The 20,056-nt window shown below is 33.5% G+C and overlaps 2 protein-coding genes across 4 annotated transcripts; both read left to right on the top strand.

Moving 5' to 3' along the window:
* The first annotated feature begins 4,752 nt into the window (after positions 1-4,752).
* LOC132756026 (protein shisa-5-like) lies at positions 4,753-6,683 on the top strand. Its single transcript, XM_060746984.1, has 3 exons — positions 4,753-4,905; positions 5,676-5,930; positions 6,152-6,683. Exons 1-3 carry the CDS (start codon positions 4,854-4,856, stop codon positions 6,370-6,372), a joined length of 528 nt encoding a protein of 175 aa, XP_060602967.1. The 5' UTR covers positions 4,753-4,853; the 3' UTR covers positions 6,373-6,683.
* A 3,284-nt stretch (positions 6,684-9,967) lies between these two features.
* LOC132756023 (uncharacterized) lies at positions 9,968-19,736 on the top strand. 3 transcript variants are annotated; one of them, XM_060746980.1, is made up of 2 exons: positions 9,968-10,270; positions 17,711-19,736. In XM_060746980.1, exons 1-2 carry the CDS (start codon positions 10,191-10,193, stop codon positions 19,587-19,589), a joined length of 1,959 nt encoding a protein of 652 aa, XP_060602963.1. In that variant the 5' UTR covers positions 9,968-10,190; the 3' UTR covers positions 19,590-19,736. The 3 variants fall into 3 exon arrangements, with proteins under 3 accessions (XP_060602963.1, XP_060602965.1, XP_060602964.1); XM_060746982.1 differs by lacking the exon at positions 9,968-10,270 and adding an exon at positions 13,820-13,939; XM_060746981.1 differs by lacking the exon at positions 9,968-10,270 and adding an exon at positions 13,967-14,351.
* Positions 19,737-20,056: the final 320 nt, after the last annotated feature.

Genomic DNA, 20,056 nt, shown 5'->3' with positions numbered 1-20,056 from the left:
AGGCGTATATCTCATTATTTGACAGACAAAATGTAACTTTAATTTTAAAATGCATATATAATGTCGTTAATTACTGCTGCACTATATATAATGTCGTTAATTACTGCTGCACTATATATAATGTCGTTAATTACTGCTGCACTATATATAATGTCGTTAATTACTGCTGCACTATATATAATGTCGTTAATTACTGCTGCACTATATATAATGTCGTTAATTACTGCTGCACTATATATAATGTCGTTAATTACTGCTGCACTATATATAATGTCGTTAATTACTGCTGCACTATATATAATGTCGTTAATTACTGCTGCACTATATATAATGTCGTTAATTACTGCTGCACTATATATAATGTCGTTAATTACTGCTGCACTATATATAATGTCGTTAATTACTGCTGCACTATATATAATGTCGTTAATTACTGCTGCACTATATATAATGTCGTTAATTACTGCTGCACTATATATAATGTCGTTAATTACTGCTGCACTATATATAATGTCGTTAATTACTGCTGCACTATATATAATGTCGTTAATTACTGCTGCACTATATATAATGTCGTTAATTACTGCTGCACTATATATAATGTCGTTAATTACTGCTGCACTATATATAATGTCGTTAATTACTGCTGCACTATATATAATGTCGTTAATTACTGCTGCACTATATATAATGTCGTTAATTACTGCTGCACTATATATAATGTCGTTAATTACTGCTGCACTATATATAATGTCATTAATTACTGCTGCACTATATATAATGTCATTGATTACTGCTGCACTGCTTGGAGCAAAGGAATTCTAAGGTCTTTAATTAAAATAGGTAAAATACAAATAAAAGCTGCAAGGATTTTTTAAAAACAAAATATCACAAATAAGAAATAGAGATATACTGAAAAAACTTGGATCAATGTCGTTTCTTATAATACTTTTTCAGTTTCTTAAGTACTACGTCTTTGAAGTATTTCCAAGTGACACTTTTGTCCTTTTTCACCGGCACTTTTATTGCGACTCCTTCACCAGAGAAGAAAATTGCATACAAAACCTTCTTTGCACTCAAAGACCGTTTGGCAATTATTTGGCGTTTGTTGTATTTAGTGGCCCAGATTTTGTTGCTAACTTTTCTGACGGGCTCAAAATAATGGACCTAAGTTTCATCACCTGTGGCGACATTGGCAAACTGTTTTTTGTCATATTTTGGAAACATTTAAAGCAGCCTTTTGGCCACCTTAACCTGTTGCCTCTTTTGCTCATCGGTCAACAGATGTGGCACCCATCTAGTAGAAATCTTTCTGACCTTCAAATGTTTCTTTAATATAAATGCCGTTGAAAGTGATATGCCTACCTTTCGTGCAATATCACGAACTGTAAATCTGGCATCTCCTCAATGATATCCTTTATGTTTGATGTTCTTTCTCTTTTGTGTCATAGTCAAACATAAAAACGCGTCCCCTGTTGTCACAATATGAAACACCAGAAAAAAGTAACCAATGAACGAGCATCTGAATATGATATTTCTATTGACTTCCCTTTCTCTGCCGTCACAATTAGTAAACCCCAGTCAATGGGCATGCTCTGGAGTGCGGGTAACTAATACCTGCACTCCAGTAAACGCACTGTGCATGTATATGTATACGATTTAACTCTAACACATTTTCAACAGAAATGATACAAAACATATTTAATGCAATACATCTGGAATAAGTATATGGTAATTCAATACATAAATGTCAAAACACTCGGCAATCTGATTAATACTTGGGGGACCCCCTCGTACAAAGATAATATCGTGTTTCGATGTTCTTTCTATTACCATCCTAGTGCATTACCTCCACTTTGAAGAGTATTCAAATAGGCTAGAACATTGAAACTTAGGGCAGTGGGTTCAAACCCCAAAAGGGTCAATTTTTTTCTTCTTTTCTTTTCTTGTAACATTATTTATGTATCTCTCATATCCCTTTTGGGAAGAGAAAAGTGCTTGATTTTGATCCTTTAATTAAATCAGGTATATATTGGCTAAATAATGCTTAATCTAATAATAAATATAATACATGATATTTTTAAAAGAACAAAAGATATAATCATTTTTGCGACCTTTTGTGCATATAACAGACGACATTAACGCATACAAAGTAGGTATTGAAGCAGTACTGTGAACGGGTTGTAATTATCATGTAAGTTATCTTAAACTGTTTCAAAAGTATCAATTTGCCAATAATCAATACATTATTCTACTGATTTACTCCTCAAACATGACACAAATGTGCCGCATTTATTTTTACGTCAAATGAGTTTGCAAGATTAATAAAGAAAATTGAATAATGAAATTATCACAAGGCGATCTAGTGTTATTGTATTGTGAAATATAATATGAATGTACATTTGTATTTAGAATTACGATCAAATAAAATCTGTTTTATTTAGTTTGTTTGCATTTCTTTCTTTCTTTCTTTTTTCTTTCTTTCTTTCTTTATTCTTCCTTTCTTTCTTTCTTTCTTTCTTTCTCTTTCTTTCTTTCTTTCTTTCTTTCTTACTTTCTTTCTTTCTTTCTTTCTTTTTACTTTAGATAATTATTAACTTATTTATTTATGTATTCAATCTATTGAAACAAAACTTGAAAAAGTTTTATGTTTGGAATTGAGCATTTAACAGAACATATGAGCCGCGTCACGACAAAACCAACATAGTGCGTTTGCGAGCAGCATGGATCCAGACCAGCCTGCGCATCCGCGCAGTCTGATCGGGATCCATGTTGTTCGCTATCAGTATCTCTACTTGCAATAGAGTTGGTAAGTGAACAGCATGGATCCTGATCAGATTGCGCTGATGAATTCAGCGAACTAAACTAGCTGGAGTAAGTGAACACGAAAATGTTTCAAATAAGCCATAAGATCTATTCACAAACCATATTTAAAAGTGATACGCCCGGATAATATTTTTGTTTCAAACGGCCAGTCAATGTAACAAGGTGTCATATAGAAAAAACACCGATATACGTCTTAAAGAAATAAGTACATTACCGATGCACTTCATATAGAAATGATCACCGATGTACGTCATATAGAAATGAACACCGATGTACGTCATATTATAGAATTAATCACCGATGTACGTCATAGCGAGCTCGACGAGCTGGCCCGAAGGGCCTGCTCGCAAAGCGAGCTTTACGGTAACGCGAGTACCTGCTAAGTGATGGTTTTGAAAACTTTCGTCCAAAGTACCGAATTGGACACATCGCAACCTTTCGAATATAAAGATAACGATAAAAACTGAGGAATTCTGACTGAAAACGGATGTGTAGACTGGTCACCCGCGCACGTCTATGGGAACCATAATTGGACAGAGAACCAGAATAACGGAAGCCGAGTATAAAAAATGAAAATTGAAGGCGCCATTTTGTTTGAAAAATCTGATAATTATAAACAATTTTTTGTCGAATTTTGTTGTGAAAACTATCTAGAATGAAAGAAAATAGTATAACTAAGAAAATGAATCCGAACACCAATATCTTTTATTCAGTCGTTAACGCTGTACAGACGTTTAAGTATTGTTTACGTGACGTCACAATGTAGCGCCAAACAGCACGTGCAAAACAAACAAATCAAGTACGCTATTTTAATGTCGCAAACGTTTTAAGTTTTACATTTAGATCTTATTCAATTTTAATAATCTTTATTTCGCTTGAAAAAATTATAGAGTGAAATAAAATAAACAAAGTTTTATCAACGTTTTCAAAACTCGTTGTCATTTAACGACAGGGAAGGAGCCATATTTAACACACAGTACGTGTTACGTCACACGCACTCGTCACTGCATTTGAAATAAAAATGAGCGATTATTTCATACTATTTCACGTTAAAAGTACATCTGGGACATAACTTATGTCCCAGAGTACATCGAGCTCGCTTTGAGGCTTTGCCTTTTTCATATTATAAAAATGAACACTTATGTACGTCATATAGAAATGATCACCAATGAACGTCATATAGAAATGATCACAGATGTACGTCATATAGAAATGATCACCGATGTACGTCACATAAAACTGATTACCGATGTACGTCATATAGAAATGAACAACTATGTACGTCATATAGAAATGATCACCGATTACCTGCCCCTGTTACTAGGTTATTTACCCAATCAGCCCTTTTCGTCGTTCTCGGATAAGGATTAATGTTAAAAGCCGAGATGTTCCGATTGGTTATACTCTTAAATCGCAGAAAAATAGGCAGGAAACCAGACTAGCGATGTACATGTATGTACGTCAAAGAAAATCTTCATGATGAAGAAATAATACACCATGAACGTCAGAAAAACGATTATGTGTTCTAATTTGGCCATATTGTGTATTTTTATGAAATATTCTTAACCTGGTCGTGCCAGACGTATACATGTATATCCATATGAAAAGGTGTAATTTTAGTATCGGTACATTAAGGAGGCAAGTTAGATAAGTAGTACTTCTAGTAGTTCACTCATACATGAGCGATAGAAGTAAAACAATTTGTATTGTTATAATTTTTAAAATAGCATACTGTCAACAACGTGCATGGTATTTTGAGTTCCATAGAAATTCTAAATCTCTAACTTTACTGATTGCCAAATGCTATATTGTGTCTTTTGTAGTCTTATCGGCTAAATCCTATAAACTACGTAATTTGGCAAAGTTTTATATGCACACATAAATTTATGCTTTAACAATGTTATCTTTCCATTGGAATGCGGTAAAACTGTGTCGAATTGTGCTTACAGAACAGTATTTCCTACACCCCCTACCTCTTTCATATAAATTATCTTTAAAAAAAAGATTTGAACACAAGAAGGTGACCCATGATGGATACAATGTTTACTTATTTGATTATTTTAGGATTTAATTTTATAGGTAAGTTTGTCTGATTTATTTGTATGATCTTATCTGAAAATCACATTTAAAAGATATTTAACTATATTAAAGAACAGTTGAAAATTTCACAAAATTAAGTCTACCAAACATTGTGTTATGATTTCAGTAAGAAATGGAAATATTTTTCCGAAACCGGTGTATCATTTGATGTTGGTCTGATTCAAAATTTAAGAAAAAACGCCTTTAATAATAGTCGTTTTTTTTCCAGAATAATAATTTAATTGTGTAAGATGATCCAAAACAAAAATGAGCCGTGTCATGACAAAACCAACATAATGCGTTTGCGACCAGCATGGATCCAGACCAGCCTGCGTATCCATGCTGTTCGCTTACCAACTCTATACAAGTGGAGAAACTGATAGCGAACAGCATGGATCCTGATCAGACTGCTCTCAAACAATTTTTAGAAGAATCAACACAAAACTTAAGTTAAAACTCATGATAAGACGCAGTTGCAAAACAAGGGGCATAACTCTGACAGATTTAAGTTATGTCCCTTTTTAGCTTGATTTTTGTGTGTAAGAATTACATATGAAATAGAACGATTTCAACACTATGAAAAATATTAATAAGAGACTTTGGAATACTTATTTCGTACGGCAAGATACAGTTGTAAGACAATGGACATTATCCTGAAAGCAATATGTTAAGGAGTTATGTCCAATTTTAAGTTGGAATATTAATGAAAATTTGTTATATACAGGTGAGCGTTAACACCACAAGCAGTGCTCTTGTTATCTGCATTTCAGCATACACGAGCGGTAAAGAATACTGCTATCACACCGACGACGGATATGAATATTGTGATGACTGCTGTGGTAGTTGGCCGCGGGAATACTGTTGTGAAGACACCTCGGGATATGTAGTGGGCGTGGCTATTGGCGTCACCCTCGGTGTCCTCTTTCTCATAGGCGTTATCATAGCGGTGATTTGCATTTGTGTGAAACAAAAAGGACAATCCGGTCGAGTAATCCAGCCAAGCTACACGGGACAACCTGTAGTCAGTAAGAGAACATTCTTGTTAGTGATAAACTTAAAAAAAATAATTATTTTAACATCGTTTTGTCTCGATTTCCAATAATTCTCGAAGAAACATTGACAAAATTTGAAGAGAGAAATCACACTTCTTGTTAAATCAAACAAGAATAATTAATTGAAGTTGCTTTTAAGTATAATTTACTTTCAACCATAATAGAACTTCATACATATTCTTTCTATTACCAAGCGACAACAGCAGTATACCACGTGCCATTCGGTCAACAACAAGGCGCGATTCAGCCACATGCAGCAGGCGGGGCTCCTCCACCAGTATACCCGCCCCCTCCGCCTCAATATCAACCGACCAGTCAAAATCTTTATGGGCATCAAACAAGAAATGCTCCTGAGGGTATTCAAAGTCAACCGCCTACAAGTGGAGGGTTGCCGGGAAACCATCAGGTGGTTTAGTCAGTGATAAATGATAATGATTTCAATTATGGTATGACTTTTTTAAATCAAAAACAGATGCATTTACTGATAATATTGACTATATTGTTTTTTGTTTTGTTTTTATGATTATAATCCCCCGCCAAAAAGTTGCAAATTGCCCTTTGTTACTATATTAGGTTTAAATGGCTATAACTCAAAATATTTCCTGGCTATAACTCAAAATATTTACAGCTTTATACTTTCAGATTATTGAACTTTGAGTGCAGGGGATTTTGACAGTCTGTGATTATCTAAACTGAATGTTAATAAACTATAAAGGAATCTTTGAATGTTACTCAATTTTAAATCTTTTTAACCCATTTCTGCATGCGCATTTTGAAAAAGCTTCCTGTTACAAGTTAAAATTGCGATGAATCTGTAAAAGATGCCTCAATATTCATCCAACTGGGCAAAAATGCTACATCATAAAATTTCTGCAACGAGGGGAAATTGTCAGAAATCACTATTTTGCGTTGATTTTTTACATCAATACTGATTTCAAAGTTCTGCAACTTCTTAATGGATTGAGAAAGAGTCAAAGGCTTTACACGTTACCTTATGATCGAGTCCTGAGGCCAATTTAGCCTCTCAAATGGTCCAAAAATCTTCTTGTCGATGAGTGGGTCTGCTGCCTCCTTTCAAGTAGTAGGGGACAAATGCCCCCTCTGGCATCCCTTTTTATAGGGGATGGTGTCGAAAAAGTTGCATGATTTTTTTGAAATTTCTCAGGAAATTTCCTTTTTGAAACTCGTTGAATGCAAAAGCTCATACGGTAGTTGTGCTGCTAATAAACCTTTCTTTAAAGGGACACCACTGAGGTTTTTTGACATGGCGGAAAAGAAAATATCTTTCCAAGGTTTGGGTACCAATGGATTAAGGTCTTGTCCAATAGCTTGTGTGCACATTTTCAGCTGAATATTTTACCTTGTTTATATTATTTTTCTGTTTTAAGTGTCAGAGTCGATCTATGTAAGAATTTGAAATTTCAGATTTATAATATATTTTGTTCTCAGTGGAGCTTCTTTAATATAAAAATAAAAAGTTACCAACCGTAAAGAGCTTAAGAGATGGCGGAATGAATCTCGCGCAAAGGATTGTGGGTTGATGGGAAACTAGAAGCATGGCAAGATCAAGGGAGGTAATAATTTTCGCAAAAAATTGGGTGTTTTTCACGAGTTATCTCCCTTTTAGTGATTATGTTAACTAAATGATCTGCCAGATAAGAGGGAAATTGCTTAAGAATAGATTGCATGAGATTATATTTTTTAAGATGTTCAGTCTGAAAACAAACATTTAAGAGACAAAAAAAATCTACAAAATGTTCTGGAATATCATTGATGTTATGACAAAACTTTTCCGAATATTCGTTTGTGAAAATACACATGCATGAAATGATCTGCTGGGAACCTAAAACGCACGTGCTATACTTGATCAACTCGCAAGATGCAAGGGGAGATAATAGACAAGTCTGCACATCCATGTTGTTTGACAATGATCATCTGTCGTCTGCTTATTTACAAACATATTGATACAAAATAGAGCCAGACCAGCATGCATAGTACTGTACTTTGTTGTTTGACCAATGTTTATAATGTTGGCTTCCTTTTTCTAAATTTGATGTTGAAATCCTCGACTGTAATTCAAAACGAAACGGGATAATTCATTTTAAGAATAGTAGGGACTGGGTGCCTGTAATGAATTCATAAGATATTTTAATATTCCCGAAAAGTAAGAGGCCAATCCTTTTTAACAAATTTAGCAGTAGTAAAAAGTTGATTTAAATAGGGAGTGTTGTGTGAGATGAGTTATTTTGACTAGCATGAAATAAAATCATATACCGTAAACGCGAGTATACTGTCCCGTATAGGTGCGGAGCTCCTGAACACCTCCCACGCGTCCTGAAATTAGTTCAGATAAATGTTAATTGATTTGCATTGAAGAATTTTGGTACGTGATACGTTTAATAAATGTGACGCCAAAGCGTCTGTGCTACAAATATGAAAAAGGGTTTTCTTTTTGTTGTTTTTTCTTCTTCTAGCATCTACATGTATATCGATCACAAATGCTATAACATTGTTAAACAAAGAACTGAATTGCTATAACGTTGTAAGACACAGGTTTTTAATGCTATCACGTTGTAAGACACGTATCACAAATACTATTACGTTGTAAGACACAGATCTTAAATAATATAACGTTGTAAGACACATATCTTAAATGCTATAACGTTGTAAGACACAGATCTTAAATGCTATAACGTTGTAAGACACATATCTTAAATGCTATAACGTTGTAAGGCACATATCTTTTATACTATTTCGTTGTAAGACACAGATCTTAAATACTATAACGTTGTAAGACACATATCTTAAATGCTATAACGTTGAAAGACACATATCTTAGAAGCTATAACGTAGTAAAACACAGGTCTTAAATGGTATAACGTTGTAAGACACAGATCTTAAATGATATAACGTTGTTAGACACATATCTTAAATGCTATAACGTTGTAAGACACAGGTCTTAAAACTATAACGTTGTTAAACACATATCTTAAATACTAGAACGTTGTAAAACACATATGTTAAATGGTAAAACGTTGAAAGACACATATCTTAAATGTTATATTACATTGTAAGGCACTGGTCTTAAATACTATAACGTTGTAAAACACATATCACAAATGCTACAACGTTATAAGACACAGGTCTAAAATGCTATTACATTGTAAGACACATATCTTAAATGATATAACGTTGTAAGACACATATCTTAAATGCTATAACGTTGTAAGACAAATATCTTAAATGCTATAACGTTGTAAGACACATATCACAAATGCTATAACGTTGTAAGACACATATCAAAAATGCTAAAACGTTGTAAGCCACATATCTTAAATGCTATTACGTAGTTAGACACAGATCTTAAATGCTATAACATAGTAAGTCACGTGTTTTAAATGACACAAATCTTAAATGCTATAATGTTGTAAAACTCAGATCTATTTTTTTTTCGGTAGTTAATAGTACTCTGTTTTTACATTTTTCAAATGTTTGAGAATCATCTGTCTAACCCGATAATTTCTTGAAAATACAAAAAATGTTAATCATATGATTATTTTTCTCTTACCCTACTGAATGTCGGCAATAAACTAATTTAAGTGTAATGGATTCCTGAATATAAATAAATATGACTATAAATCTTGGGCATGAGCACTCCTCGAGTATCGTTCGAACTGTACGCGTTATCTTTCACCTATTAATGTTAAATTGCATTGATTTAATAATTTGATAAAAAATGTAACTTTTGCTCTGGAATACTTACGACGATCTTAAATTGCACGTATATTTCGTGCATTGATTTATTTGTTGTTTTACTTTTTTTCAAATTTCGTCTGTGTCATTCAGCATAACTTAAACTTTTCAGTTTGTGTGGCCTTTTTACAATAAGCAAGTCTTGGTCCAGTACGTCGTTTATTCGGCCGTAGCTCGGATAAAGACGTATATATGTTGTGGGTTTTTTATTCAATGAATTCATTTCATTTTCCCATCACTACCTTATTATTCATTGCCGATCAGTGAAGAATTAATAAGTACACATCACGTAGGGTAAAACGATCAAATTTATTGCTTGTCGCGGCATTTATATCTTTGGGCTAATTTCGTTCAATACAAAATAATACTCTTTATCAGTGATATATATCACTTAGTTTTTTAGGAATCTATTAAATGAACTGTGTGTAGTATCAAATGTGCAGTTTTGTAAAACACCTGTAAAATTTACGAATTTAGAATATGCATCTTGTGAGAAGATGCACAAGGTATTCTGGGATAGACAGCGCGCGTGCTCGGTGGTTCTGGAAAGGAACTTTCAGGTAATTACTTTTATAATATCTTTATAGATGATATAGTAGTTATGTTTATCTTGTCTCTGTTTTTCTCTCTTCAGAGAATTATAAAGTGTGCAATATGGATTATTTTTTTCGTAAGTGCATGTTTTCACTGGCTTGAAAATTAGGCACCCTACATTTTGGAACCCTGGCATATGACTCCAGTGGTAGGCATCGTGATATCTTTGACTTGCATTGTCATAATAAAACAATAAATATTAGCAAAACGTTACTATTATTGTAAGGAACAAATTATAAAATGCAAATTTAAACAATGTTATGTGATCTTGATAATTTTTCTATGTTTAAAGTTCGTTACTTTCAGCGTTATTTGTCGGAGACAATTCATTTGTTTTTTACTGTCTGTTAACTCTCAGTTCAATAATTATATATATTTATTATACATCTTTCTATTTGGACTAATCTACTCATTATATTTAGAGAAATTATAAAATATATACTGACTGAATAGAGAACATCAGACTAGCTGATCTTGATCTGCACTGGACGCTTGGGTAAAAATTGTTGCTGCCAGCAGGCAAATATTTCAACGATAAAACATAATGAATTCGATAGTGAAACAATATTTGAATTTTATCATGCTGATAGGAATTCAACTGATAAAATAATTTTTTGACACGTAAGAACGCTATCCAGCAAGCTTGTGGGAGGTAGGAGGTTCCGCCTGATTAAATACATGTACATTACATGCAGACGACACGTAGAGCAATTTGAAAAAATGTATACAGTTATTTCATATGTAATTTGGGAACAGTCAAACTGTTGGCCCGAGATGGAGGGGTAGTGTTTTGAACTGTTGCCCAAGGCCGTAGCCCGAGGGAAACAGTTCAAAACATTATCCCCGACACCGAGGGACAACTGTTTGACTGTTCCCAAATCATATATGAAATAACTGTTTTATTACCTGATCAATTAGTGTTTTAACAGTACTTGCAGAAGAAAAAAGGAACAAGAAAATAGTTTTTCACATATGTTAATAATTAAACTTAATATTTTAACTACATGTATGTCACGTCACGTCTGGTTTATGATCAAGATCGATGGACGCTTCAGGTGGAATCTCTATGACGTCAATGACGTCAGAGCACGCGAGGGAAACAGTCAAAACTATTAACCGGTCAACAGTTTCGCGAACGTTGACGTCTTTTAGAATTTCAGAAAACAGATAAAAATACCAAATTACATTTATATAAGGTATCAGGTAATAATAGAAAATAACGTTACGTCGAACATCGCTGAGTTGTACTATTTTAACTGCTGTGTTGCCTAGAAAACAAACGTCTCTTTGATTTTATGAAGTTACAATATGCTGCACTTGACGAGAATGATAAAGGGCCGGAAAACTGCAAGGGGCTGCTAGAAAACCAGTAATGAATAGAAAATAATTAATGTTGCGTCGGACAAAATAACGTTACGCCGAACAACGCTCGGTAGTAACAAATTATTTAAATTAATGTTGTTGATCGACAGTTTATTAACATTATAGAATGCCGTTTCAACATTGCATTCTTCAGCATGTAATTTATCATTCTATAATATATACTTGACCAATCTCTAAATGAATAACACGGGTTCATATATTTTCTCCAAATACATTAACATTATTCATTGTACATCTTTTTTTTTTATTCTGCGACTAACAGTTCAAGAATTGCTTAGAAGTTATCTTTCAATTTGTTCAACAGGCTTCAATACGTTCTATACAACCTGTAAGCATTTTCGCTTTGCAACCGGAAGTTTATTCATGCTGCAGCACGGATGCACAGTTTATAACCAGTACAACCGATAATGCATCACACTTTACAACCAGTACGCATTAATAACCGCACACTTTATCACACTTTGCACACATTGACGCTGTACAACCGGCGCATATACTTACAGTACAACCTGCGCGCATCCACAGTGTACAACCGGCACTAATTCACACTGCACAACATGCAAGGTATTCACCCGGTATTCAAAGAGTACCAAAGGGATGCCGTATCCTTCCGTGTGTTATTTTTAGGACGTGAAAGTACCTGAGTAAATCCACCGATCTGCCATAAGCTAATAGGATAATATTATCAAATGTAGCGACTCATATCTTCACAAATAATAAATGAATAATCAAGATGCATTTATTTGAAGAAAAGCTAGATTAGGATAACATGATGATGGCAAACAAAAACCTAAATGACAGTATTTTGTGAGAGTTGCGCATTTCTTCATGTCAAAATACACTTTAAATTTAGATTACGTTGCAGATTACCACAATAAATAAAACTGCAAATATTTTAAATAGTAAAGTAAATTGATTGAAATAGATAAACAAGGCAGTCCAATCGAGATGATGTAATAGCGCATGTAGGTTAAAACGTTTAAAGAAGCATGCCTCCAAATTTCTGCTAATTGTCATGACAAAAAAATAAAATGTATTAAAAAGTAAAATATTGTCAAGTGATAAAGAAATAGAGGATATTTAAGTTTTTTCTATAAATACATGATTTATTTTCATCGAGTGGTATGAAAATAAATATTTCATAAGTGGCGGTAGCCACGAGTGAAATATGGTAATTTTCATGCCACAAGATGAAAATAAATCATGTATTTATAGAAAAAACTTGAATTTTCTGTTTATTATATTCAGGACATTAAAATTTGCAAGACTTTCCCTTAAATTTTGAGTACTGGCAGAATTTAAAAGAAAGTAGTCCGGCAAGACACCAGTGAAAATACGGAAAATATGTTTCACTGCAGTGAAAAATAAATTTTTACAGTGAAAATACGGAAAATGAAAATACGCATTTTATTTCGTCAATATTTTCAATATTTCATTTAAAAGTATATAATAAAGTGATTTACGCATTGCAATCAGCACTTGAAATCTACGAACATTACCAAAATTAGGTCAGCATATCCAAAAATGTAAAACAACCCATACTTCGTTAGTCACGCAGTAGACCTATGGTGATAAACACAACAAAGTCAGTCATTTATTACATATAACTTGTAATTCTTGAAGTTTGAATATCTGAGTACATTTTTCTCAAGGTTGATTTTCTTGGAATGTTTTGGCTCATTAGGAGGCATGCAACTTTAAACACATTTATGTAACCTCGTTTGTGATAAAAGTTTTTCTAGAACAAACCAGTACGTGTGTCATACAAGGAAAAGATGTGATTAACCACTGTATGTTTCAAACACATGACCACTAAGTAGATATAAGGACACTGTAACAATTAAGCAACCGCTCCAATTAGAAATGTAATTGTTTATTAGTGCTCCACAGAGGAACGGTTCGGATTTTTTTTTCTTTTAAACTTATACAAACAATTAACAGACTTATTTTTTCTAAGATATTTTTTGTATCCTCAATGTACACTTAATAAAACGTTTGTGATTGGATATTTATTTTCATAGTCATTGACATATAACAATACAATCATAATACATGTACTTAAACAATACTTATAAATAATTATCAGCGACATAGATAAGGGGATTTGTTAATAAGAATTCCGATAAAACTATTGCAATAAAAATTTTCCTTCCACGGCATTACCTCTTAAAAAGAAAACGGAAGTTTAACGCAATATATATACTAGAACTGCATGTATCTGTAAGTCAATTGATAAATGACATGATTTAAAAGTAAGTCGGTTTTTGAATGAATTATCTCGCTTGTTTGTAAAATAGTTTAATGTCGTGTCTCTGTTTATGATAATATTTGTATTTTACATATTAAATGTGTATGAATGGAGCACCAATTCATTTTATTAACCAAAAGGACATACTTTACTTAACCTGACTGAAAATAAAATGTATAAGAGACGTAAAGGCTTTTTTTTTCTATCCCTGACTGGTTTTAGTTCTACACCAACGAGCTCGAATTAAGAAAAAGTAACTTGATTCGTGTCATTATGAAAAATGTGCTTTATTAAAATGACGGATTAGGTTAAATGATAATGGTTATAGTGATAACCTTATAAAATCATGTGCTCACTCTCTCGGTGTTCTTATTATACGTAAGGTGTGAAGGACAAGATAGATAGACACTGAAATTGTAAGTTATAAGTTTTCATAATTTAATACAGATAAAAGCGATGATTAAATATTTCAAAATTTTCAATAACTCATGCAAATACATAATATTATATAGGTCTTCAGTCGAAAATGGTTTAACGAGATGTTTATTTTAAATTGTGTTTAAATAAACTTTTTACATACGCAAGTAATGAGTAAGATATCGATGGAAATCATTTTTGCTGAACGAAATATTTGATTTTGAGTTTCGACTAACACCATAGCTCACGAAGAATAATCTTTAATAAAAACTGTACTTCGTTGGTGTTAAGAAATATGTTCATATCTCATTTAAGTAATTATATTTTATGACTGGTTTAGTTCGTTGTAAAATATAATAACTGCAAATCGGCTCTTACTCGGCAGTAATTAGTGTAGCCGCTATTTCATGAAGAAACCAGTGCTGATATTGAAAATTGTGATTGGCATATTTTAATTAGCCAGGTCAGGTGTTTCTAAAAAGGCTGATGACACTGTAGCAATGTGAGGATACATTCAAATTTATTACATAGATAATGCACGTGGAGCTCAGCTCGCAGAGACAAATGTGAACACAGTAACATTTTGATATCCTTTAAACTCTATGAAAAATGTCAATTATTAATTGCTGACTGTTTTATATTTTCTAGAAAAAGTAAGCAAAACATTATTTTGTTTCATATGACAGGAATGAATTGCATTAACAATCCTAGATATTGTTGAAAACTCATTGTTTTACATGCCAGATTAAGTAATTGGACCCCATCCTTGTTTGTACGTGACTGCTGGGGAAAAATAATGTTATGCTTAATTAAAGAGGTGACACTCTATATTTTTATCTGATATCGAGTTGTAAGAGCCGATTTGCAGTTATATGGGTAAGAGTTCGATAAGACTCCCTACGGTCGTCTTAATACAAACTCTTACCCATACTAAGACACGCAACGATCTTGTCATTTTTTAAGAAGCCACGATAATATAACGACACAACAACGAAATTTCCATAATTAACTGCCATATGTAAACCAAATAGCTATCATGATATAAGAAAAATGTGTGATAGCTAATCAAATATTGAATTATACAAATCGTATGTATGTCAATGTGTCATTATTAAAAATAATCAGTTTTGTGACGTGTAAAGTTTCTGTTTTTAATCTAAAAATATATCATAATTTAGCTATTCAAAGACGGGGCCCTTAATTAAGTGACTTTGTAAATACATGTATATATTTTTGCGTATATTACAAGAATTTATATACCGGTAGTTTAAACAAAATCATGATATAACGTAATATTAATTAGTTTTTAAATAAAAAATAAAATGCATTTGACTATAAAAAATAAGTATTATGTCCCTTTTTTGGACTTCGTACTTGTACAAAAAGTAGGTTATAACTTTTTTTATATTGTTTAAGTCAGTACAGTGTAATTATACAGACAATCTTGTAAATCAAACAATCTGTGAGAAGGAACGATATTTATTTAAATGAAAACTTCTGTCGTATTTCGTCTTATCATATTTGTAATATGAATTTGAAAAGTTCTGCATGTCACGGTCATTATTCCTTTGTAATAGCGTCACGATTTTGTAATGATTAGTTTGGAAATCGAGTACCATTGAACTTATAATAACCGGAAACTACGGAAGACTATTGGTACCACAGTACTAATCGCGACCATACTTACCTTTCTGTTTATATATTTAGCCATTAAAGCGGCCTTCAGCTTTTATTTTTTGTTAGACACTTTTGTGTGCTGTTTTTAACTAAGTATTACAGTAAGATTACCTAGGAAAAATGCATAAGCTTTCTTCAATACAGCGCCCCTAGAACTATTTATAGCGCGCAGTAACGCTCGACTTTAAAAATAATAGATCGCCCGGTTTACTAATTTACATATAAAGAGCAGATCGGTTGCTTAGAAGTATCGAGGGATTTCCTTATTGTTTATGTATTTTATCGAGGACAAATTTCATTTTTCACCTAAATTCTTTTTCATATGAAACAATTTATCTAAAACCTTTAAAAAAAACGAAGGTCGCTTTAAGGACTCCGTATATCACTGCAGTAAAATGCTTATTATTCACTTCATTGAGGTATGCAGCCGTGAATAATAAAATATATACCATGATGCATAAGAAATATTATAGTGTCATTGTGTCATAAGTGTCGTCTGCCATAAGAAAAGTTATTATACTTGTATATGGGTTTAATCTATTTAATATCGTCTGTTGTGTTATTTCACACAAATTTCGATTACGAACATTCTGCACAATCTTTACAGACGTAACTGTATCTCCGTGCAATCAGAGACAACTTTTTAAACATCTTTTTTTTACTCTATATTTGCATTCGAAAATAACGTTTGGATTTCTATTCGAAATGGCGTTGTTCTGATAGGACAATAATAATTCAGGACACCTCCGATTTTCTTTAGTCCTTGAGTCAATCGGAACGCCCTCGGCTATTATCTATAATAACCTTATCCGAAGACTGACGGAAAGGGCCTATAAGTTGCGATGACGTTAAGGGACGAAACCAAGCATAAATACATGTAAAAGTACAACATTAAAATTGTAATGCCGATTTTATCCTTCCTTGGTTTACCTTTTTATTGGCTTTGTCATATAAATTTTCGGAGGAACAATGTTTTATTTCTATTGCGTACATGTAATTATGATATAGAAGTGAAGAGATTTAGATTTGTAGTCTACAAGCCTTAAAACATAATTTTGAACATTTTTACACAGATTAGCTGGGGCACTTGCAATGAAAAGATATGGAAAAGATAATTTATAAACTACTCAGAAATTCATTGAAAATTGTATTTTATTTGCTATTTTTAGCCCGATTTCAGCGATAATCTGAAATTTTGCACTCAAGTTATAGGTCTAGACCTCCATCAAATGGACTAGTAATTTTGAAAAAGTAACTTCCTGTCAGTCCTGTCATATCCAAAAACCTCAGTCGAGTCCCTTTAAAAAATGGTCTGTTCTTGTCTTGGTTTGTAAAAAAACCCGGAACCTTAATATATGTTTCTGGTCCTTCGGGATCATTGATGCCAGCACTATTCAGTGTTGAGAATTGAGTACCGCTCAAGCCGGTGCTAGGGGGCGTGAGGGATGTTGCACTTATTCATTATCCCTCATGTACAGACTCAATCAAACCGAGTCCAAAATTTTCATGTAATTTTGTTGTGATTAACGCTTCCAAGGGATCACTTTGTTTCCAGATTTTTAAGGAACCTTAAAGGTTATCAAACCCAGCAAAATATCGCCTGCCCAGTTGAACTGAGTCTGAGTGCCATTTTCGGTCTTTTTGTTACATTTATATTAACACGTTTTCATTTTTGTTATAGACTGCAAGATGGTACGATCTTCGGAAATGGCATCAAGATAGCTTTAGAAGGAAGGCAGACAGGACTCTGTCAATACATCCGAGGTCACCCGGTACCATTTAGGAAGACAGTTCACGTAGTAATGGACTCCAAAACGAAATCAAGCAATGTTGCTCATGTGCACAGCGAGAGAATACAAATGAATGCAAACGGAAGTGGTGGTCACGTGCAGCGTACTCAATATAGGCACTACACTCCTCGTTCCATTTCTCAGCAAGCTTCTGTTATCAATGTACAAGAAGAACATTCAGTAGACAATCCTGGGGAAGGAACATACAAGTCTGGAGCACAGAACATCTCTTTACATATTCCGGTCTCGCGAGATTATAATCGCACGAGATGTGAAATTCTACGGAGGCCTTTAGGAGGGATAGAACAAATGTACAATATTTACTCGTCTCAGGGAACAGATATAATATGTTTAATGACCAAAATTGAAACTATTTACCCAGTCAGAGCGGTAGCTGTGAATAAGGCATTAGAACTCTTACAAAAACGGCATCCCTTGTTCCGAATGTCTATTCAAAAAAGCCGTTGCTATGACGACGGTCACATGGACTTTGTGGAAAATGAAAAAGCTGCCTTCGATTTCGAAGTGCATGACCGTACGGACTGGTTGCAATATATGTTAGAGGAGCTCGACAATCACTCATGTTTTAAAAGTCAATCATTAATTAGATGTCGTCTGTTAAATTCGTCATCGATTGCAGAGAAGAAAGAAATTACACCCAGAAATGAAAATGAGCAGACGACAGAATCGAAAGGTGAATTGACATGTTTTAAAGAGCAATTTGATTATCAAGCAACATTTCTATTTATAATGCATCATTCCATAATGGATGGCGGATACTCACTGTGGATGTTTCAAGAATTCATCAATTTCTTAGATGCTGTAATAATGAATAAAAGCATAGGAGGTGTAAAAGAATTACCACTTCTACCACCATTCGAAAATATATTCACATTCAATTGTGATGAAAAGGTTGATAGAAAGAAAGAATTTCAAGAACATGCTCTTACTTTTTGCCATGACTCTAACGACAGCACAGTCTTAGATGCTTACAATCGAACATTCCACGAGGAAATAGATATTCCAACAGACAATGAAAATACGAAACTAAGAAACGATTGCGTAGTCTTTAAGTTCAGCAAAACGAAAACACGGACATTTGTTCAAATGGTCAAGTCAAACAATTGCACTCCAAAAGGATCAATTATTGCTGCTAGTGTCCTTGCCTTGTTAGAACTGGTATTTCAAGAAAATATGGGGAAAATGTGCAATAACTATTCAGTTCCAATCGAATTTATGGCCGACTTTAGACGAGTTGGCGATTTTCTTCTTCCGAATGACGGCACGCCGCATTACCCAGGGGTCGCAGCATTACATGTTCCTCTGTTAGCTCAGTTACGGCTTGAAAATTCGAAACTAACGACGGAAACGTTTTGGAAAATAGCGCGGCAATTTGGCGAATGTCTTGATAAAAACGTTGACTCACCGGAAGTGTATGAATGGATAAAAGAAGAGGCATCCAAATATAACAGGTTTCCGGCTCCGGTGCAAATACCGGGGAAATCGCAGTATGTTTTGAGTTTTTCAAATATGGGGAAAATAGATGGCGTTCTAAACTCTGATGTGTCAGGCCGAGTTCGTTTAGTAGATTTGCATGGGCACTCGAATATACTTATCGACGAAATGCCTCTGTTTTTTATCACAACGTTTGCTCTGAACGGGCATTTTTGCGGCAATGTTAGTTTTTGTAAGAACTACACATCGAATAAAACCGCTACAAAATACGTTGGGCTAATACAAAAGTATTTATGTTTATATTCAAATTTATAGCCGATTTATCTGTTGTCAAAAATTGTGATAATTGTTTATTTATAGAAATATTTTATTATACAATGTTTATCATCTATTGTTATCATGTCGCATATCTAATGACACAAACCAGATACAAATTACACCCCTTTTATGGGTCTAAAAATATACATGGTTAATGTTTTTAATTGCTTTATATGATCGACGGAATACCTACCTCCACACCTTGCAGTTATTTTCTGAGAATTTTGTAAACATTTTTTGAGGTTTAGAGGTGGTTCTTCTCCGCAAACTGTGCGTGTGATGAGTTATTAACAGACAGAAACCAGTGGTATTTTAATTAATGTTTAAGCTAGAAGAAAAGGATGGTGATCTTTTTTATTGATATACCGTCAAAACTTACCAATTCTTAAACCAGCAGATCATGTCAAATATTATAGTCTTTATCCGAATCCACGGAATGTTTAAAACCGAAAATATATACAAAT

Source organism: Ruditapes philippinarum, unplaced genomic scaffold, assembly GCF_026571515.1.
Source record: "Ruditapes philippinarum isolate M1 unplaced genomic scaffold, ASM2657151v2 ctg1017_1_1_1_1, whole genome shotgun sequence".
In the NCBI taxonomy this organism is placed as follows: Eukaryota; Metazoa; Mollusca; class Bivalvia; order Venerida; family Veneridae; genus Ruditapes; species Ruditapes philippinarum.
Note: the sequence above shows the minus strand (reverse complement) of the source record. Positions and strands in the feature narration are given on the sequence as shown.